General features: G+C 49.1%; 2 protein-coding genes across 5 annotated transcripts in view; both read right to left on the bottom strand.

The window, feature by feature from the left end:
- Window positions 1-22: 22 nt before the first annotated feature.
- ATF1 (activating transcription factor 1) lies at window positions 23-12,825 on the bottom strand. Of its 2 annotated transcripts, XM_036399850.2 has the most exons (8): window positions 12,362-12,825; window positions 8,071-8,187; window positions 6,733-6,861; window positions 5,374-5,474; window positions 4,927-5,057; window positions 4,081-4,260; window positions 3,839-3,998; window positions 23-2,967 (listed from the first exon to the last, which is right to left on the bottom strand). In XM_036399850.2, the coding sequence occupies exons 2-8, from the start codon at window positions 8,182-8,184 to the stop codon at window positions 2,823-2,825; spliced, it is 960 nt and encodes a 319-aa protein (XP_036255743.1). In that variant the 5' UTR covers window positions 8,185-8,187; window positions 12,362-12,825; the 3' UTR covers window positions 23-2,822. The 2 variants fall into 2 exon arrangements, with proteins under 2 accessions (XP_036255743.1, XP_054373697.1); XM_054517722.1 differs by lacking the exon at window positions 12,362-12,825 and having other exon boundaries at window positions 8,115-8,181.
- Window positions 12,826-13,572: 747 nt separating this feature from the next.
- The window catches only part of DIP2B (disco interacting protein 2 homolog B), a 62,003-nt gene continuing 53,811 nt past the window's right edge, over window positions 13,573-21,764 (bottom strand). For all 3 annotated transcript variants that reach the window (XM_036399827.2, XM_036399828.2, XM_036399829.2), the window contains 7 exons: window positions 21,167-21,337; window positions 20,634-20,695; window positions 20,448-20,505; window positions 19,854-19,928; window positions 19,116-19,293; window positions 17,464-17,587; window positions 13,573-17,016 (listed from right to left, as the gene is read on the bottom strand). In XM_036399827.2, coding sequence (XP_036255720.1) covers window positions 16,764-17,016; window positions 17,464-17,587; window positions 19,116-19,293; window positions 19,854-19,928; window positions 20,448-20,505; window positions 20,634-20,695; window positions 21,167-21,337 — 921 coding nt within the window. In that variant the 3' untranslated portion in view covers window positions 13,573-16,763. The remainder of the gene's footprint in view (window positions 17,017-17,463; window positions 17,588-19,115; window positions 19,294-19,853; window positions 19,929-20,447; window positions 20,506-20,633; window positions 20,696-21,166; window positions 21,338-21,764) is intronic.

Raw genomic sequence — 21,764 nt, 5'->3', positions numbered from 1 at the left:
AAATAAATAGGGACCAGCAGAATTATAATATTTTAGCGACTTTATTTACCAAGATCAAAATTTGCAACCATTAATTGTTTCAACAAATATTTACAATTCATGGAAAGCACGGACTGTTTGGAACCAACCAGCAGAACAGCAGCAGCTGCTGCATCTCTTACCCTCAGGAATGAGATTTTACTCTTTAAAATCGAGATTTGAAAGTAAATCCAAACTAAGAACTTCATGATGAGTGCTTAAAGAGCGAACTTGTGTTACTGTTTAATATTCCCATGATGAAAAATCATCTGTTCTTTCCAACACACCATTTTAAGAGTATAAAAATTGACTCCTGGTGTGTCTGGCAGGACAGGTGCTTCCCTTGCTGGATACAAGAAGAATTGGCCACCAGGTTTTTACAGTCTTAACACTTGATAGTTTTTGTTTATTATTGTTCCATCTTACAAAAGGAAAAAAGAGAACACAGTGAGGATCAGCTACCACAGAGTTCCCAAAGCATTCAGAACTGTAGGTCAAACCCTCTCCCAGGTTACACACACAGCTGAGGAAGGTCCAATTCTCTGAGGTGCACGTTCCAGGCACATTCCAGGCTGTTCAATTCTCCTGAAACTCCACCAAAGAAATGGGAAACACCAACACCTCTCCAGGAGCAGCTCCCTCAGTTTGGGACTTTCCCAACCTTATTTCTGATGGGTCACAAAGCTTTTTTTTCTGACATGATGGCAACCAGGAGTCCCACTGCAGCCTGGCCTAAAGGAAACGCACTGGGGCTCGTGCCCACAACAATCAGAGATTTAGGAACTTCAGGGAAAAAAAAAAACCAAAACCTTTTTCTAGCCCACTAACCAGGAGACTGCAGAATGCAGATTCCTCATGGCAAAGAGCTCTGCTTGCTACAAGTCCATTAATGGCCAAAGGAGCAAAATCAAAAATACTGACTGACCATGGGATAAGCACTACACATCCAGGGAGGGAGCACAGCTCGGAACTCCACCCAGAGCAGGCGCGACACACACGGAGCTCTCCCGCCTCCAACAGCACAGTCCACAATTGTCAGTGCCATTCCCGCTGGCAGAGCTGGAAGCAGGACTCCATCCCAGCCATGGAAATGGTTCCTTACTCATGCAGGGGCGCTGCAGGCACCTCAGCTCCTGCCCAGCCCACAGCCTGGGCAGCGGGGCCACCCTCGCCCGGGACCGTGTCCCAGCAGAGCATGGCCTGCCCACCAGGCCCACGGCCACGCAGCTCTGGGGCTCTCCAAGCGCAGAGGTTCCCCAGCTAAAGGAGTCCTGATCACGTCAAACTTTTGATTTCCACCTGAAACAAGTTTAAATTGTACAAACTGGACTCTCTGACACAACGAGATCGAATGTGCAGATATTGTCAACTCTGGGGAGTAAAAAGCTCTAATTTCTTTTATTTTTCTCTTCCTTTTTTCCCCCCCCCAATACTCTTTAGGATCCGTTTTTTTCTGCAAGTTGCCTACAGACATACAAAATTAATTCAAGTATCTCCTACACCAAAGAGGATCTCATTTGACTTTGTACTATCCATAAAAATATATCCTTGAAAATCTGGTTCACAAAATATTTCATTTGGTTACTAAAATGAAAGATATAAACTGTCAAAATACGTATAGAAACTCAATTTCAGGTTTTGTAAAGATCACAATTTAGCTACAAAATATACCAACCATCTCCCTGTTTGCAATATAGTATTTGCTTACAAAGATACCATTACTTTGCAAAATAGCTCCTACCTTACAAAATTAGGCTGGAAATGGTAATTTTGCACTACTTCCAGCAATAAACCAGAGATTAGAACCTCATAACCCTTTGGTATAGATCTTTCATTTTTTACTACATCATTTTTCTTCTATTTGGTTTCATGTTCCAAAGCCCAGGAGAATCCCCAGCCAGGACAAGCACTGAGTGTTTAAATGATCAGCACACAATTTAATTTTCAATGATCAATGTTTCTCATGCCCAGAACTAAGAACAAACTCTTGTGAAATGAACAACTTTGAGAAGTCTCATCTCAGAAATTCTTCAGAACTTTTGTCACCAGTCCTTGCCCCTCACACTGTGCTTTAAAGTCACTGATGTGTTGAATTCTCTAAGAAAACCAACACAATTTTCTGTGCCTCAGACATTTCCAGGACCAGGCCTCTTGCTGCCTTCTGCAGATCCTTCCCCAATCTGATAAACACGGCAAACATGGAAAAAAAAAAATCATCCCAACTTTTTAAATTGTCATCTGAGAAAGAGTAAAAACATAATTTATACCTCGAGCAAAGTATCAGCTTTTTTATCATCTGCACCTGTAAAGACCAACTTACAGGCTAAAATAAAAATATTTACAGACAAATAACTGAAGGAAAAAGGCTTGAAAAAGAGTAAGAAATCAAAACATACACTGGTTATAAACGTTACTAATAATGTCAGCTATGGCAAGGATTCTGTTTCACCCATGTTTTTTCTTTGTAACCAAATTTTGCCTCCCTTATGAGAGGCATTCATAGGAATTTTCAAAGAAACTCTCGTCACCTGCCTTGCCACACGTGACTGTCCTTCTGCTGCAGCTGCAATCTTGAATTTAGCAGTTTCCAGTTGTGCCAGCAGGAATTTTGGTGAGGTTTTCTTGTTTCCTCTTTGTACTTTGTCACCAACATGTTGTAAAGAAAATCTATAGAGTCTTTGAGCAGTGAAATCTAGGTAGAAAAGTTTCATTTTTGACCTTTCATCTAGTTTAAAAAATTCAGTATAAAAAAAAAAATCTCCTCTGATATTTCACCAGTCCCCAAAGGTTTTTACCTTCTCTTCTTACACACTTTTATGACAGTAAAGATCTTTCAAAGTTTTTAGCTCTTCAATTAGAGTTTTGTTCTGATTTTCCAGGACTGCCACTCGATTTTCCAAACATTTCACGTACTCCTTCTTCTTCCTACGGCACTCCCGGGCAGCTTCTCTGCAACAGAGAAGCAGAGTTCTTGATTTTAGCAGTGAGATCTATTTTCTGAATGTCACAATACTGACCAGCACAGGAGAGCTGGAACTGCAGCGAGGAACAAAACCGAGCCAGAACTGCCCGAGGAGAGCAGGAAATTCAGCAGGATCTGGTAACACAAATGGCAGCCAGTCTGCAGGGGAAACCCAGTTTTGGCTTCTCCACACTGGGAGACTCAAGGGAGCACGTCTGGGTCACAAATTCCCATGTTTGGGTCACATCTGCCACAAGGCCAGGTGTGCCCAGGTGGGGAAGGAGGCCAAGGGCACCTGGGCTGTGCCAGCCATGGTGTGGCACAGCACCAGGGCAGGGATTGTCCCCCTGTGCTGGACACTGCTGGGGCCCCTCCAGTTCTGGACCCTCACTGCAAGAGAAATATGGATGGGCTGGAGCACACCCAGAGTGGGAATGGAGCTAGGCAAGGGGCTGGAGCACATGGAGAAGGCTCTGGAGAACTCCTGAGGGAACTGGGAAAGGGGCTCAGCCTGTAGAGGAGGAGGCTCAGGGGGAAACTCCTCCCTCTCCACAACTCCCTGACATGAGGGGCAGCCAGGGCCAGGGGGGTCAAGCTCTGTTCCCAGGGAACAGGGACAGGACAAGAGGAAACTGCCTCAAGCTGTGCCAGGGGAGGTTCAGGTTGGACATCAGGAGGAATTTCCTCATGGAAAGGATGGTCAGGCATTGGCAGGGAGGTTTGGAGTCCCTGGATGTGCCACTCAGTGCTCTGGTGGAGATGCGTCACAGGTTGGGCTTTATGATCCTGGAAGTCTTTTCCAACCCCAGCGACTGTGATTGGACTCCCCCGCCAAGCAGCTGGGGTGCCCTCACGTACCTGTTCTTCATCAGCCTGATCTCCCGCTTCAGCTGCGGGTCGTCTGTCTTGCTGCTCTGGGACGTCAGGGTGACGGGGGACGTCATCACCACGGTCTGGGGCAGGGAGGAGGTGGTGGGCGTGGTGCGGATCTGGTACGTCTGCATGTCCCCAGAGGCCGCTAGGGACACAAACGGGGCAGCGTTAGCAGGTGGCACTCACAGCGACACGGGGGCTGTCACCGTGTCCCCGGGGGTACTCACTCTGCACCACCACCTGGTTGCTGGGCACCAGGATCTGCTGCCCGTCCGAGGTCTGGGCGTACTGCAGGATGGTGGTGCCGGGCTGGGAGGCGGCGGCGTTGGCCATGGTCAGGGTCTGCAGCCCCTGCACCGCGTCCGCCCCCGGCCCCGCCAGCTGCAGCCCGTTGGCCGCGATGGCAACTGCAAGGGAAGGCACAGGGACAGGAGGATTTGGAGCTGTACAGCAGAAAATACAGGTAAATCACAGCGTCCTGCAATGGCTTGGGTTGGGAGGGGCCTTAGAGCCCACCCAGTGCCACCCCTGCCGTGGCAGGGACACCTCCCACTGTCCCAGGCTGCTCCAAGGCCTGTCCAGCCTGGCCCTGGGCACTGCCAGGGATGCAGGGGCACCACAGCTGCTCTGGGCACCCTGTGCCAGGGCCTCACCCAATCACAGGATGGAGAGGAGCAGCGTGAAGCACCACGAACACCAAGTGGGAACATCAAAAGAACAAACCCTCATTTTTTTGTACCTCTCTGATACCACAGGAGCCTTTTAGTATGGCCTATAATACACACATATATATATCTATATATCTGTGTCTTCACTGATGTATTGGGTTAAATCCAGCAAAGAACACTGCTGTGTGCTCCATATCAACACCCATAAATGTCTTCATATGCAAAATTTAAAATTACAGAGCACTGAGTTTATCTGAAGTCTGTAGATATCAGTTACTGCTATGTACTAATTTATTGGCTGCTAGATAATAACCAACTTTTGTCCTTCATCTTACTCAAATACTTAATGAAATCTGTATTTTGAGGCAAGTAGAAGAAAAACTGAGGATATTTTGGGTAACATACTGTACTGTCCAGTGCTTGTCTGGTAGATGGGCGTGGGAACGGACATGGAGGCGACAGTGGAGACCCCAGGACTTTCCTCATCTCCTTTTCTATCCCGTGTGTCTTCAGAAGAAAGATCTTTCAAAATTTTTCTGTGAAAAAAGGAGTCTGACATTTGACTGCACTCCTCACTTCAGTAAAATGATACAACTGAGTAAAATTACAGCTGGTGAACATTTTGCCCTTTACAAAATCCTGCTGAGGCCAATCTCCAGTTAGTGGAGTCAAAGTTTCCTCACAGCAATGATGGCTCAGAAAGTTCAGTGCATGAACAAATTCACTGAGTGTTTCAAGGGAAAGGAAACAACCTGGAGGGCAGCAGAATACTGAAAACCATGGCAAGGGGCTGTTGTTTTGGCTTCAAATAAAACCACCAAGTTTTTATTTGAAAAAGTATCCCACCCTTACCGGTAGGATGGACGACGAGCCAAGATGCCTCGAGCCTTCTGTGAGGAGCCAATGCTGTCTGAGGAGTCCTGAGAATCCTCACTCTCAGACAGGGAAGAGACCTGGTGAGAAAGGGAACAGGAGCACCACTGATGTACAGGACAAAGACAGAAAGCACCTGGAATCTTGTGTGTAGAAAAGGAGCAGTGGGGTTTGTTGGTGAGAATGTGAAAGTCCAGTGAAAAGAGTATTGAAGGCAGCACCATATCAGGGAGTAAATATGCAAAGTACTATCTACAATTTTCATTATTCCACTGTGTGCTCATCCAGTTCAAAGTGTAATTTTGTCTCTGATGCTCCTTATAAGTGAACAAAATATTTATTTGCTCTTATCCGTGTGCCAGTAACGGAGTGCAGAGGAATGCACAGAGCTCTGGGAAAAGCCTCTCACTGAACTGCAGAGACAGAGCAGCCTATGATCAGCAGGGAAAAAAACCTGCTCATGTTGTACTTTGTTTTTCCCTCCACCAAGGCCACAAAGTTCATAAATTACAGAAAAGGAATGAATCCAGTCAGGGGGAGGGAAAAAGAAAGAGACTGAACAGAGACACGAGCACCAACGAGCAGCCAATGCAGATGCCTGAGTGTTCTCCTCTCCCTGCTCTGATGCTACAGCAGGGACAGCTGACAGTCCCTGCCAGGTCTGCTCCTCATGGCTGATCAATTTAGTGTGGTGTGAGGAGTGGGGGACAAGGATCAGGGACAAATCCCTGCGTTTTAGGGCAGCTCCTCCCTCAGCTGCTGCCAGGGCAGTGGCTTCCCAGTGGAACTCCAGGGGCTCTGCAGCAGGGACTGAGAGGAGCAGGACCAGGTTCACTGGAGCTCCCTGGGCACCTTCAGGAAGGGACTCCTACAAAAATCACATGGCAAGTGAGTAAGAGACACAAGCAGAGACTTGGGAACCACTGACAGGGAGTTCCAGCACAAGAGAGCACCCAGCAGCTCATTCCCCTTCACACAGCTCCACCTTCCCAAACACTCAATCCACTACTGAATTATTCTGTTATTCCCCACTCCCCTCCTTTGGGTGTCAGAGCCCACCTGACTGCCAAGACACCAATTACAGAGCTGTGGATTGGATTTTTGTGTGAAGGGAGGTGACATGAAATGCTTTTATTTTGCCTCCACAGGTGACTCCCACGAGGAACAATTTCAAGCCCAAACGAGGGAGGGATCCCACAGGGCTGTCCTTGGATTGCTCACTGCCTCTTACAGCAGGGCACAAAGGCAGCTGGGCCAGAGAAGCCTCTGCACATCTTTTCCCATCTTCTCACCTACATAACTGCAGATCCGGGGCATTTCAAGGCATTGTGGAGTTACCTGCACGGTTTGCACCTGAGGGGAGTGGATCACAGAGGAGGACTGAGCTGTCTGAATGACTCCCTGGACCTGCACTTGCTCTCCAGGAAGCTGAACGACTGTGAGGGGAGCAGAACCTCTGAGAGACATCTACAACAGACCAAAAACCATCAGTAAAACCTTTGTGCCACAGGACTCAGGAAGTGCAACACGTGTAGGAAAACCATTAGCAGCTTATTTTAATTCTAATTAACTCACAAAAGTACCTTTAAAGATGCACAGGTTTTAGACATTATTTGCATATGAAAAAGGCTGAAACGGTTCGTTATTTCCTTTGGTTGGAGAAAATCAAATGTGGCATTATGTCACATAATCAAATATGTGATATTGCATAACATATTAAAAACATGAAAATGCTTCAGCTTCCTAGAGGGTTTGTAGTTTTGATGTTGAACTCCCACGAGCCTTTACACTTCAATTCAATTTATATTGTTCACATTTCCATATGTTCTCAAAACAAAAATAATTCAAGTTATACATGTAGATTGTAAGTAAATAACCACTTCTGTAATTAAATTCCTTCAGTACTTTTATTCATCTGAAACACATAAGACGAAGGGATCATTAAAATACACGCAGCTGAATTTCCAATGAATGCTACTTTTGTATCACAACTCACAATATTAAGGGACAACCAGAACTTTAGATAAAAACAGATCGGGAAACCAGCCTGGAAACAAACCCCAGGACAGCTGATATTCTCTCCTTTCCTATATCTAGATTTTGCATCAAAATCCCAATTGCCTCAGAGGATAAACAGTGCAAAAATTGCTGCAAAAATTGCTTTCTCCCAGGAAAACCCTCCTGGAAGGATTCACTCCTTCACCAGTTCGAAGGGATTCAGGTTACAGCTCTGCCATGGATGTTACCTTAGAGGAAAAATCTCAATTTTCAAGTTCATATGGTTTATTAGATTAAATATATTCATGTTGGGCTAAAATCCAAGGGTTTCCATGGTGCTGAGCACCCAGGATTGCTGCTACTACAAAAGGAGCTGGAAATGCTTTTTCTAAGAAAAAAAATGAAACCAGGCCCTCATTTTATTCCTGAGCAGCTCCTGTGGAGGACTAACCCCAGATCTGGGCTGCACTTCTGCATTGTACAAACACAAAAAATAGCTTTTAAACACTTGATCATTAATTTTATGTCACCCACCATCAAACAAACTCATTTTTCTTAGCCTCTTTCTGTTTTTTTTTTCTTCTCAGAGCATTTCTAAGAATGTCTCTATAGTTTGTGGCACATAAAAGTGGCTCAGAACTCCCTGAAATGTTTGCTGAGATCCAGCCCAGGCTTTACCTGTTGAGCAATATGAGAGAGCTGAGCTGCCTGGAGGGTTGTACCTTGTACAGCTGAGGGCTGGGACGTGACAGAGCTGCTGCTGCTGCTGCCCTTGTGCACCTCTTCCATCATCAGCTGTGAGAAAAGCAGTTCAATCAGGTTAGCAAAGCATTTGCAGAGCAGACAGGTGCCCAGTTCCACCAGCGTTTTACAGCCTCGGTGCCTGATGGTTCTGGTCTCTCTGGGAGGTGGTGGATGAGCTCTCTGCCCTCCAACGTTGCCATTATGAAGGCCCAGCCTGGGTTTTTGTCACTTCCCATCACCACCGCAGCCCTCCTGTGCCTCCTCGAGGGGAGGGACTCGCTGGGACCCTGCCCAGGTGAGCCCCACACGCGGGGTCACCTCCTGAGCCCAGGCTGGCAGTGGAGCAGGTTTGCTCTGTGCTGAAAAGGACACACAATCAATCATGGGCTGGTTTGGGCTGGGAGGGACCTTAAAGCCCATCCAGTGCCACCCCTGCCATGGGCAAGGACACCTTGCACTACTCCAGGCTGCTCCAAGCCTTGTCCAACCCGGCCTTGGGCCCTTCCAGGATGGCACAGCTCCACCTGTGCCAGGGCCTCCCCATCCCGTTACAATCCCATTAATACCCAATTCCCAATATCCCATCTAACCCTGCTCTCTTTCAGTTTGAAGGACGATCCAGGAAGAAAATCAAGACTCTTTATACTAAAGAATATCTTTCTCTAAGTAAGATAATTTCCAAAAATATTTCAGCTAAGCCACCAGCCAAACCTATTTTAAACTATCTGAAGGTGTATAAAAACAAACCAGGGACTCAAATCAAAGTGAAGAGAACACAGTTTTGAATTTTAAGAGTCACTCTGTCTTGATGTAATGCAGTCAGCAACACTTCTCTCATGTCTAAGGTTTTATATTTAACTGTTCAACGTCTTGCCAGCATCCCCCCTCGGATTCTGGGGGATTCAGGGATGCACAAATGCAGGTTTCAGCTGGGGTGGTGGGCGGACCAGCCTGGAGCATTAGAAGCTGATGGGTGAGTGTTAAACATTTTGTCACAGAAGGTTTGAAAGTGTTGAAAGGACAGTTGCTATGAGACTGGAAATTACATTTCTTTCTGTGGAAATGTGAGTCACTGATTTTTCCCTGCTGAGCCCAACCACAGCACGCAGCCCAGGGAAGGCTCCTGGGGGGAAGAGTCAACCCAGAGCAGAGTCCGGCTTCTGCTCCCTCCCTGCTCCGAGGGGTCCTGCTGCAGGACCCCCAAAAAGTCACCAAAGCAGGGCTTTGGAGGGAGAAAACTGCTGGAAACTGGTGGTTGGCTGATACAAGAGACTGTGATTGACCGATTGATTGATTGATTGATTGATTGATTGATTGATTGATGGGGCAGCTCTGCTGTGAGGGAAAGCTGGGAGAACTGGGATTGCTCAGCCTGGAAAAGAGAAGCTTCAGGGGACCAGAACTGTGCCTCTCCCGCAGCTGAAGGAGCTGCAGGGAGGATGCAGAGAGAGCACTTACAAGGGAGTGCAGGACATGGGGAACGGCTTCCCAGTGCCAGATGGCAGGGCTGGATGGGATCCTGGGAGAAATTCCTGCCTGGCAGGGTGGGCAGGCCCTGGCATGGGTGCCAGAGAAGCTGAGGCTGCCCCTGCATCCCTGGCAGTGCCCGAGGCCAGGCTGGACAGGTGGAAGGTGATCACCTGTCCCTTAAGGTCTCTTGCAGCCAAAACAAAGCCCTGGTTCTGTGTCCTTTACAGCACAGCCCAAAGCTTCCCCAGCCCGTGATGGAGCTTCCCCTGTGGCTGCAAACATCAACCACTGCAAGATCATGAGCAGAACTAATGATGAACCTGCACTGGACACAACTTTGCCCGTCCTCAACCACAGTTTTGGATTTTATAAAGGAAAATTCTGCACCCTGCAAAGTGTCTCAGGTAACAAAGGCCCCTCAAACCGAAATCCAGACAGCAGCAAAAATGACAATAAATTTCCAGTGCTACAGAAAGCTCTGTTCATTTCTGTAGTGCAAAACCACAGCCTGCCCTCCCTGCTCTCTGCTCTTCGTTTCTCTCTCTTACTGTCCCATGAAAGACTCAGAACAGCCTCCAAGAAACACTGAAACCAATAAAACCACCCCAAAGAAACACCCCAGGGGGAAAGCACAGAGGGTTTTGCTGACCTTTCTTTCACTGCTGTGAAGTTCTGCTTACAGGAATAAAAGATAAAGTATTTCCCATTAGAAATATGAGTTTTGAGTTTAGTTCATCTCTGCTTGCTCTGGAATATTTAATTACCCATTCAACAGCAGTCAATAAAAAGATTTAGCAAGGATTGCAACAAGATGGAAATTCATCCTGCACCTCACAGCCTCTGGGGACGTGAGTGCCACACAAGACTCCCCTGCCTTTAACTTTATTTAGCTGGAAAACCAGGAATTTCCCCCTGGAATGGGAGGAAAAACCTCAATCTGCAGGTCTCAAGCTCTAAGAAGAAGCAGCAAAAAGGATAATACCTGGATAAAACTGCTCTGACAGCTGCATTTAATTTATTTAGCTGAAAGCAGGAGCTCTCTTTGGGGTGAAGGAAGAATTTTGCAGTCACAGAGCACTGACAAGAGAAACAACAGCAAGGCTTTATCATCCAGAGAACGATTATTGTCCCAATCTGTACAAACACCACATTTGTATACCCAGGCAGGTAAGGGTGATGATTTTCACAGTAAACCCGAAGTCTCCGTGCAGCTCCACCTCAGAAGTCATTTAACTGAAAGGATTTTGCAACAGCAGCTCATGAAATTTGCTTTAAGGAACTCCTAAAATTCTGGGCATCATCTCCCTCCAGCCAAGAAAACTCATCCTACCTCAAACCTGAGCCTCAAAACCGCCTTCCTTTGAAACATAAACAGGAATGTCACAGCCCATCGGGACACATTTCATTTCTCAAAGTTCACAGACACCCCCCAAATACCTCAGAGTGCACGAACCAGCACAGAAACCCACCAGAAACACCTGACATGCTCAAGGAGCATCAATTAAAAAAGGAAACCCATTCCCACAACTTCCACTGATTCCCCAATTCTGGAAATTCCCTAATTAAGTGCTACAGAGAGCACCAGAGGAAGAAACCAAGTTCTGTTTTGCAAACTGAGTAGAGGAAGGGTCTGAATGATGTTTCATCACTGAAATACTGTAAGAGCCAATTGATTGTATTTTTTATAACATCAGAAATCAAGAATATTTGACAAAGAATTCGAGTCTCAAATAGTGACACGAGTCAAATTCTGACATTTACAAATTGTACAAAGGGATTTCAATTTTCCTAAATGTTTTTTAAGTAATCTAGGGGAATTTGGGGTCCTCAAAATCAGCTGCTTTCAGCAGTGAAAATATTATTTACCTAAATTTGCCATTAAGACCCTTGGAGAAAATTTGCTCACCCGGAAAACTCCTTTTTTTTTCCTCCCAGAAATCAGTAAAAGACAGAGCAAAGGGCAGCACATCCCACCAGATGTGCCAGAGAGCAAGAGAGCAGTCTCGAGTCAAGGTGCCCAGTCACTGCTCCAGATTCCATTCCACAAACACACAAAGTTATTCCTTAAAACTCCAGGAGCACTTTCCTCATAGGATTTCTCCCACTCCCGTAATTCCAGCCTATACAGGAATATCCCCTGACAAGAGCTTCAGGAATAAACGCTGCAGCCTAAAGATGTCAATATTCTATTCGCATCAGGGATATGATGGTTGTGAGAGAAAAATAGCCCAGAGATCATTTAGATCATCATTTTTATCATTTATACCGCCCTGGCTCCACCCGATCCTCACTGAGCACTGAAGTCAAGGCTCAGACACGGGTCTGGGGCAAAATTCATAGAGACCGGGTAGGGATGTCCATTAACGGCGGTTTAGTTAGCGATAAAGCCGAGTTTGTGCCCGGGCAGGGCTCGGGGACCCAGCCACCGCTGCCCGGGACCGGCTGGAGCCGCGGTCGCCCCCAGAGCACCTTTCCCCCATCCCTGAGGGGAGCGGCACCCGGGGCTCCTCGTCACCCCTCCGAAGCCTTTTCCACGTCCCAGGGGCGAGCGGGCCCGGGCCCGGCAGCAGCCCCAGGCCGCAGGGCAGCGCCTCAGGCCCGGCTGCGGGGGGAACTCCCCGCGGTTTCCGCAGCGGCCGCCGCGCCGAGGCCGCGGCCTGTGCCCGTCCCCTCACGGCCCGCGGGGGCGGACGGGGGGGGGAAAAGCGGCGGGCGGGCCGAGGGGGACGGGGCGGCCTCCCCAGCCCGCGCTTACCTCAGAGCCCCGCAGGGCCACGCGTGAGGAGCGCCGGAGCCGCCGCCGGGTCCCGGCCCCGGTCCCGGCCCGGTCCCGCCTCAGGGAAGCGGCGCCGGCGGGGGGGGCGGGCCGCGACCATAGAGTGCGCGCCCAGGGGCCCCCGCCATAGAGCCCCAGCGGCGCGGAGCGCGCGGGCGCCGGGCTAGAGCGGCCGCCTGGAGCCGGCCCCGCCCGGGCGCACCACAGAGAGGAGGCGGCAGAGCGCCGCTCACGGGCACGGCGCGGGAACAGCGCCCCTGCCGGTGGGAGCGGCGCGGTGCGGGCGGGAACCCGCGCTCTGGGAGCGGGATCGCCACCGCGGCGGGAAAAGCCCGAAAATCCCGAAAATCCCGAAATTCCCGCGCCCAGCCGTGGGCAAAGGGCAGTGCGGCCGGGTTTCACCGGCACGTCCCGCCCGGAGTGTGGCAGGACTGTGGCCGCGATTCCTCACGGCCGGGCCGCTGGCACTGAGGGGTTTTAAGGAAGCGGCAGGTGACGGGGTTTGGTCCCTCTCAGGGATATTCCACAGCGATTTTAGGATCACAGTAAGGATTTGGGATCCGGTCGTCGGCCCCCATCACGGGACAGTTCCTCAGCCATCGCTGGGGAGCACAGGAAATTCAGTGTTCCCTGTAAAGCACCAACTGCAGCCAAGCATCTCTAGGAATTCACAGGAATCTGATTTTCACAGGATCCCGGAATCCCTCCGAGACATCGAGTCCAAGCTTGTCCCCAGCCCAGAGCCCTGAGTGGCACCTCCAATTCCTGACCCCATGGAAAGGGGGAAATTCCTGCTGTGTCCCCCCTGAGGCCATGCCCTCTGCTCTGTCCCTGTTCCCTGCGACGAATCCCGAATCCAAATCCCCCGGCTGTCCCCTCCTGTCAGGAGCCGTGCAGAGGCAGAAATTCCCCCTGATCCCCCTTTTCTCCAGCTGAGCCCCTTTCCAGCTCCCTCAGGATTCTCCAGCCCCTTCTCCAGCTCCACTCCCTGCTCTGATCCCCAAAAATTGATTCCCAAAGCTACAGGTCCAGGACACAGCCCAGCCCAGCTCCTTCACAGCCCCAGAGCTCCAGCACTCCTCCATACAACTGACAAAATATAAGGTACTTACAAGTTCTCCCTCTGCCCAGGATCAATTTTAACCCGCGCTTTCTTCCTTAAAAATAAAATTCCTTCATGGAAACAGCGCTGGAAGGACTAAACAAGCAACCAGGCATCAATATTTATTAACACAAGACAAAGGAAACACAATCAATGCGTTAATGGGACACTGTCCAGCCAGGTGTTAAATTTAAAAATGTAACTAATCTAGTTTTAAATAAATAAAACCTTTATACATAATTACAGAATGCCGGAGTGTGGATTGGACAATGAGAACAGAAATAAAAGCAAAAAAAAAAAAAAAAAGCATCTAGGGCTAAAATTGATCTGGTTTTTATAACCTTATTTTAGGACAGTTAGTAGGACACAGCTGAATTGATTTAAACCAGAAATGAAGTGCAAATTCTAACAAAACGGGACAAATCTGTCCTGTTCCCACAGCGTTTGCTCAGAGAAGATTCAGAAACAGTGAGACAACACACAATACACTTCAGTCCAGTGGGAAGAATTCCCAGTTTTTCAGTTTCACTGCAGCTAAGTTGGAACCCGAGGGGCAAGAAAAGGGAATAATGAGCCCTGTGCAAGCCCAGCAGCTGCAGTCACACCAGGGGGAGAGGCTGATTTTTGGGAGAAGCACCCAGCCCTGCCCACCTGCCAATGTCAGGAGTGAAAGGTCTTGCTTTGCTCCCCAAAAACCACGGAAATGCCATCCCCTGCTACAGAGAGAGGAGCGGAATGATCTGTGGAGCAGAGCTGGGGGTGGAATTTTGGGGGTTCCGGAGCCCCAGCTCCATCCCTCCTCCTCTCCGGCGCTGTGGGAAATGGATTTACAGAAAACTCTCAAAAGCGCTCAGGGAATTCAGGGAAGCCAAACTGAGCAGCTTCTCCTTGTCCCTGGAACGTCCTCTCATCCCACGGGCACTGTCCTGCAGTTCTCCAGCACACAGAAATGGAACGTGCTGGAAGATCTGGAGCACACGGGGAACTTGCAAGATAAAACCTCAAACCACAGGAAGCTATCAGTACCTATCCAAACCAAAAAATAAGGGAAAAAATAAAAATAAAAAAAGGTCAATCCAGTCACAAATCAAAAATGCCATTTCAGGAATTTCACCTGCCACGTTTGATGGAATTAATACACACGTTGTTTTATTTGTGAAAAATCACGAATAAAAATAAAAGACAATCCTGGGATTGGACTTAAAATCTACTTCAGCGGACAAAAAATGTTTGTTGAAACGATTTATCTGAAGCCTTGAGTAAAGAAAAAGGTTCAAGACCACCAGTTTTTCCTGGAAAGGTCACACTGGAGTGAAGCTGCTTGGCCAGGCCTGGGCTGTGCAGGAAACACAAAAATGGTGACAAAGAACATGGAATAACAGGAATTTTCTGGCTGAAAGGGGAGAACACCCTTTATGCACTTCACACCCAAAATAAGCTGCAGGACCAAGTGTTTTAGTCTTTGACCTGCCACTGTCCCCACTTTGTGTTCAATTTGTTAAAACTAAATATATTGTAGATTTTGTGCATATTCTGCAGGTGGAAAACACAGACAAGGTTCCAAAATGTGCCCCTGAAACCAAAGTGTTTGCAAAGAACCTTAAGTCCAGACCTGCCACAGAACTTCCAGTTCCTATTTCCCCACCAAATATTTTTCATAAATATCATTTGAAGCTTCTGAGTTTTAAAGCTCCTGTTTTCAGTGAGAAGCCACCAGGATGCAGCAGGAGCTTTGCAAGGACACAGCTGGGGTTTGCTTGTGGATCCACTGGACTCTGTTCCAGTAACTGCCACAGGATCTTCCAAGTCCACACCACAAACCTTTTAAAAACTGCCTAAAAACTTTTTTTGTGAGGTAATCTGGAACATCTGAAAAGTTTATTTACACTGTATACCACATCTGACTCGAAAAACCCTGTTGCAGGATCTGGTAGCAGCTCCCGAAGCTTCCAAAATCATATATTAGCACCCAGAGAAGTGTAATTGCTGTTAAAAGATGAAGAACTTTAAAAAAAAAAAAAAGAGATAATTTTGAGTCAAAGCTCAAGCACCAGCTCTCTCCCAGCCCTGCTTCCCAGCAGGAAGAGCTTGTACTTGCTGCTTTCAGGTTTCTCTTTCTTCCCATTCCACAGGAGATGTGGAAGGCTGGGACAGCAATTTTCACAATGTTATTTAACAATGTGTTTGCCAGAGTTGCTGGATCCTCCAGTAAAATTGTGTCCGACTTAAACCTGGAATTCTCCCCTATTCTTTCGGGGAATGCTTTGAGGAAAGCATTTTTGTTTGCTCCCAGTTTCCACTACAGCCTGCTCACAGTGGCTCTGCTCTGCCTGCAGGGAGCTGAAGGAATCCCAGAGGAATGGCACAAGCAGGGAATTCACCTGTGTGTCAGCCTGAGGAATGGTTTCCATTTCCACACCTGGTGCCCCAGGATGAGGCAGAGGCTGAGCCTCAGCTCCTTCCCTGCACTGCCACTTCTCCCCAGTTCCATGCTGAATTCAGCCTCCTGGAGAAAGATGTGCCTTAAATCCAAAGGGTTCTGCACGCTTCTGGCCAGAATAAAGATGCAAATGAAATCAGAAACCTGGGGAAGGTGGGAGCATCTCACATTGTGTCTAAGCCAATGCCATGATGCTGAGGACCACAAAAGTCACCTGTCCTTAAAAACATCAACCTTCAGCTGCCCTCACTAGCCAAGTTAATTTTCTATCTAAGTGAATTATGTATAATAATATTTACATATTTAAAATATAGGCAAAATTCTTTTTAAATTCCAGAAATCTCTATATGAATAAGTAACTCTGATTCTGTAAGTTATTGATTTGGTCATGGCACAATTGTCAATAAGTTGTGTGATCCCGTGGGAAGAACAGCTCCAGATGCAAAGGAGATCATGGAGTAGGGAACTGCAGAACTCTGATGACCCTTTTCTTAATAGTTTATTATCTTAACTAAATAAACCCACCCCTTATAGAATCCTAACCCGGGATTAGATAAAAATACAAATATGTACAACGGGTGAAAAAGTAACACTACTGTAAAGGCCTTGGGGATTTCGTAGCTCACCCACTTTCCCCCTTTGCAGTTCTCTAAAGCTCATGGTTCAGTAAACTGTTACAAACGTTTGCTGTTGCTTCTGCCACTTCCTTCACCCCAGCAGGACTGAAACCCCCAGGACGGGAGGGAGGGAATGTGGCAGCAACCTCAAACTTTAGATCAAGTATTAGTAATTTTCACCAGCTTCGCTTCCACAAGCGCCCTGACCACTCTGTGCTCCCATCACATGTTGTAGGCCACGTAAATGGGGTCCAGCTGATCTGCCAGGAAACTGTCCCGGAGGTGCATCCGTTGCTTCTCGCCTCGGGAATTGATGGGGATGACTCCAGGATCCACCACCACCACCACCCCCACAATCAGGTAATGCTCCTCCAGCACCACGTTGGTAACCAGAGGCACCAAATCCAGAGCCTCCTGCTCACAGCCACACAGCTCCACCACCACCACCAGCAGGTTGGTCCAGGTGAACACAGCACTGAAATGACAGAGGAAAAACAACACAAAACCAAGTTGTCGCCACAAAGATCCAAAGTTTTCAGTTCTTTATCCTTAGGTGGATATCACCTGCTTTGGGCTACATTTCCAACCTAAGTGCAACATGACTTGGTCCTGATGTGACAAAAATCAGACCTATCTCAGCACTAACTGTATCAGACAGGAACCCAACGCTGCTGCCACTGACTCAGAAATGGCTCTTTACACCCCAGAGAAGGAAATCATCATTTCTGTGTTGAACTAAGAAAACACTGAGTCTGCTCTCATCTGCAGATGGGAAATCAGGTGTATGACCTGCTGGTGGCAGCACAAAAACCCCTGAATTTCCCTGCTTTTTTTTTTTTTTTCAGCTAAAACCCTGCATCTTTGCCTAAACTGCTGCATTTCAGCTGGGCTGGGATGGCTCCCCTGCTCAGGGGTGTTTTACCATTCAGCAATGCTCCTGTGGGTTCGGGACACCGAGGTCTCGATGTCGATGGGGTGGTAGCGCAGCCCCCGCAGCTCCAGGGTCTCATCCAGGGCTCCCACAACGTACAGGGCATCGTGGCGCTCTGGGGACACAGGACAGGAGGGGGAATAAATGGGATTTTGTAAAGAAAAATTGTCTCTTGTAAAAGCTAAAGAATCCCAGAATGGTTTGCATTGGAAGAGATCTTAAAGCCCATCCAGTCCCACACCTTCCACTGTCCCAGGCTGCTCCAATTTCTGCTTTCCATCAGAAATGCTCAGGCTGCCCATGCCCCTGCCAGCTGTGCCCTCCTATAGAAATGCCCAAGCTGTCCCTGTCCCTGCCAGCTGTGCCCTCCCATAGAAATACCCAGGCTGCCTGTGCCCCTGCCAGCTGTGCCCTCCCATGGGATGCCCAGGCTGTCCCTGTCCCTGCCAGCTGTGCCCTCCTATAGAAATACCCAGGCTGCCTGTGCCCCTGCCAGCTGTGCCCTCCCATGGGATGCCCAGGCTGTCCCTGTCCCTGCCAGCTGTGCCCTCCTATAGAAATACCCAAGCTGCCTGTGCCCCTGCCAGCTGTGCCCTCCCACAGAAATGCCCAGGCTGCCTGTGTCCCTGCCAGCTGTGCCCTCCTATAGAAATACCCAGGCTGCCCATGCCCCTGCCAGCTGTGCCCTCCTATAGAAATACCCAAGCTGCCTGTGCCCCTGCCAGCTGTGCCCTCCCACAGAAATGCCCAGGCTGCCTGTGTCCCTGCCAGCTGTGCCCTCCCATAGAAATGCCCAGGCTGCCTGTGCCCCTGCCAGCTGTGCCCTCCTATAGAAATGCCCAGGTACCCCGTGTCCCTGCCAGCTGTGCCCTCCCATGGGATGCCCAGGCTGTCCCTGTCCCTGCCAGCTGTGCCCTCCTATAGAAATGCCCAGGCTGTCCCTGTCCCTGCCAGCTGTGCCCTCCCATAGAAATACCCAGGCTGTCCCTGTCCCTGCCAGCTGTGCCCTCTCATAGAAATGCCCAAGCTGCCTGTGCCCCTGCCAGCTGTGCCCTCCCACAGAAATGCCCAAGCTGCCCGTGTCCCTGCCAGCTGTGCCCTCCTATAGAAATGCCCAGGCTGCCCATGCCCCTGCCAGCTGTGCCCTCCTATAGAAATGCCCAGGCTGCCTGTGTCCCTGCCAGCTGTGCCCTCCTATAGAAATGCCCAGGCTGCCTGTGTCCCTGCCAGCTCTGCCCTCCTATAGAAATGCCCAGGCTGCCTGTGTCCCTGCCAGCTGTGCCCTCCCATAGAAATGCCCAGGCTGCCTGTGCCCCTGCCAGCTGTGCCCTCCTATAGAAATACCCAGGCTGCCCGTGTCCCTGCCAGCTGTGCCCTCCCATAGAAATGCCCAGGCTGTCCCTGTCCCTGCCAGCTGTGCCCTCCCATGGGATGCCCAGGCTGCCCGTGTCCCTGCCAGCTGTGCCCTCCCATAGAAATACCCAGGCTGCCCATGCCCCTGCCAGCTGTGCCCTCCTATAGAAATGCCCAGGTACCCCGTGTCCCTGCCAGCTGTGCCCTCCCATGGGATGCCCAGGCTGTCCCTGTCCCTGCCAGCTGTGCCCTCCCATGGGATGCCCAGGCTGTCCCAGCCCCAGCCCCACCTCCGCTGGCCGCCGTGAGCTCGGTGCGCCGCACGAAGCCCAGGTACCCCGTGCGCGCCCAGAGCGTCTGCGCGGCGTCGCCGAAGCTCAGGCGGGTGTTGAAGTGGTCGGCCTGCAGGGTCTCGTTGTCGTAGATGGTGTAGTAGCCGCTGGCCGTGTGGGGGCTGTTCACCCAGATCTGTGCAGGGCAGGGAGGGGGGAAAAGGGTCAGATCCCCCCAGGAATGCCCACACGGAGCACCTGACCAGTGGAGGGGGTAAAGGAACCGCAACAAGAAGGTTCTGGTTTTATCTGCGGTTTTTCAGATCAGAAAAATTCAGCTTGAACTTCCAAATAACCTGCAGAACCTTAAAAATGCACCTTGAGATGTAGTCTTGCAGTAACTGTAACTGAGGATTCACTGAGTAAATAAATTGTGGATTTTTAACACGTCAAGTCCAAAACTGGATAATAATCCATCAACACAGATCAATATACTGGTGTGTAACCAAAGAAAGGAAAGCCAAATGTAAATTATACTATTTGGAAGCCCGTTTGCAAGATTTAGAGTGGAACAAGCTTCTTTTCAAGTGGGTTTTCTTTAAACCTGACAGTGAAACAATACCCAAATTCTGAACGCTACAGCAAGAATTCATCTTTTACAAAGGCCTGTATGACAGCTCTGAAGTGTCCCCCAGCAGAGAAAAAAGCCCAAGGAGCAGCAGGAAAAGGTCCCCAAGGAGCAAAACCTGCACTTACCTCCCCAAGGTGAGAATCTCCCAGAGGCCCTTTTGTCTCTGGGTTGACAATGACCACTTTGACCCCAGGCAGAATCTGAAGAGCACAAGAAGGAAACGTGCAATTCTTGTTGGATTATCTTCAGCATAATAAAACACACAGGCTGTTCAATCAAGGTAAGATTGCACCCGTGGACATCACAAACAGGGATAAAACAGGCAGGACAGGTACAGCAAGGCAAGATCAGGGTATGGATGTATCCCATGGCTCCAAGGTCACACAGGTAAGATATTCTGACCTCGATTTTGAAGAATTCAGCTAAAAAACTACAGGAAAACCTCTTTCTGTTAAGCTATGAGGGAGTAAGAACTACAGTAAATCCCAACTACAGCCTGATTTCAAGAATACCAGAACCCACACTTCTGATATGGTTAATTTACTGCAAAATAGACCAGTTCTCCCAACAGCTCCAGCAAAACACACTTCTAAATCAATGGGTAATTCCTTATAATCAAATTCATGGGGACAATGTAACCAAGTGCCACCCCCTCCCATGGCACAGGACTGTCCTTCCCAGCTGCAAAGGCAGTGGGAGGTGGGGACACATGGATTTACCTTCCCAGACTCGGAGAGCAGCAGGCTCTGTGGAGCTCCTCGTTCCACCAGACGGACTCTGAAGTTCAAGAAAAAAACATTGTCAGGGGAAAAAACAGAGCTGAAGTGTCTGGAGTGGTGTGAAAACTCAGCACCACTGCAGGGTTTTATACAGTTCATAAATTGGTTTAAGTGAACTTACAGTACCTGTCATGTCTCAAGGATTTCAGGTCTACATACACCGTGGTGGGGTCTGGCCCTGATGTTCCCTGAGGAGTTAATATTTAAAAAACATTGATGTATTTAGATCAATCAGGGGAACTTCTGCCTGAGCCCAGAAACATTTCCAGAGGTTTCTTGCAGCAGAATTCCTACTCATATTCCCCCCCCACCTCTGCAGCTGCACCCTTCAGTAAGCTGGTGACTTTCTGGAACACCTGTGTGGGGAAGGAGCCTTGGGGAGGGGGGAGACACCACAAGCCCTCTCAGCCTGGAGCAACCAGGCACTGTTTATGTGGGAATAAACAGCTCAGATTCATGTTTCACTTGTTTTGAGCATCCGTGATACGATTTGGCAGCTGAAAATGAGAGAAGCTGCAGAAATCTTGTGCCAGCTGTTCTCTACAGGGCAGATGTTGGGCTTCAGAAATGCGCACAGATGGGGAGTGTGGAACACAACCCACACTCCTGGCACCTGGAACCTGGTGCCAGTGACAACCAGGAGCCCTGGGAAGCCTCACCTGTAAACAGATGGCCACATTGACCCGTGAGCCAAAGGTGGTGCTCACAGCCCGGGACGAGAGCCCGATGTCCTTGAAGAGCTTGGAGAAGGAATGAGTGAGGGACACGCGCGGCCGCTCCTCCGCCACCACCACGCAGGTCCGGACACAGGACAGGTTAATGCCTCGGGCCTGCACACAAACACCAGGCAAAGGGCTGCAGCTGCTCATCTGGCCCCTCTCAACAAGTTACCTTTGCTTCTTATCCCATGAAATCACCCAGGAAATGCGGGACAAACTCAGTCCCTGTGTTCTGAGCTACTCTCCCTCTCTCTGATTCTGTTTGCAATTATGAATTGTGCCTGACCAGAGCCTGGAAATGCAAGCAGAGCAAGACAGGGACTGACAGTGCTCCCTCCTCTGCCCCAGCCCTCAGCAGAGCTGCTCAGCTGAGATTACACCTCTGAGTCACTGCTTATACAGATGGAAACCAAACCCAAGCAGAATAAAGTCATCCACTGGGATTGCATGGACTCTTCAACAACACTGGCACCTGAATCCATTATTATTTCTATGGTGAATGCTCTGACCAGCACCAGGCAGGAGCTCCTGTGTGCTG

The sequence above is a fragment of the Molothrus ater genome, chromosome 30, assembly GCF_012460135.2.
Source record: "Molothrus ater isolate BHLD 08-10-18 breed brown headed cowbird chromosome 30, BPBGC_Mater_1.1, whole genome shotgun sequence".
In the NCBI taxonomy this organism is placed as follows: domain Eukaryota; kingdom Metazoa; phylum Chordata; class Aves; order Passeriformes; family Icteridae; genus Molothrus; species Molothrus ater.
Note: the sequence above shows the minus strand (reverse complement) of the source record. Positions and strands in the feature narration are given on the sequence as shown.

What these genes read in the sequence shown, in the direction of transcription:
- ATF1 (XM_036399850.2), bottom strand. Translation starts at nt 8,184, where the DNA reads ATGATGGAAGAGGTGCACAAGGGCAGCAGCAGCAGCAGCTCTGTCACG. An exon ending in TCTCTCATATTGCTCAACAG is followed by an intron (nt 6,862 to 8,070) that starts GTAAAGCCTGGG and finishes GGTCTGTTGTAG; the next exon opens with ATGTCTCTCAGAGGTTCTGC. An exon ending in GACAAGCACTGGACAGTACA is followed by an intron (nt 4,261 to 4,926) that starts GTATGTTACCCA and finishes CTTCCCTTGCAG; the next exon opens with TTGCCATCGCGGCCAACGGG.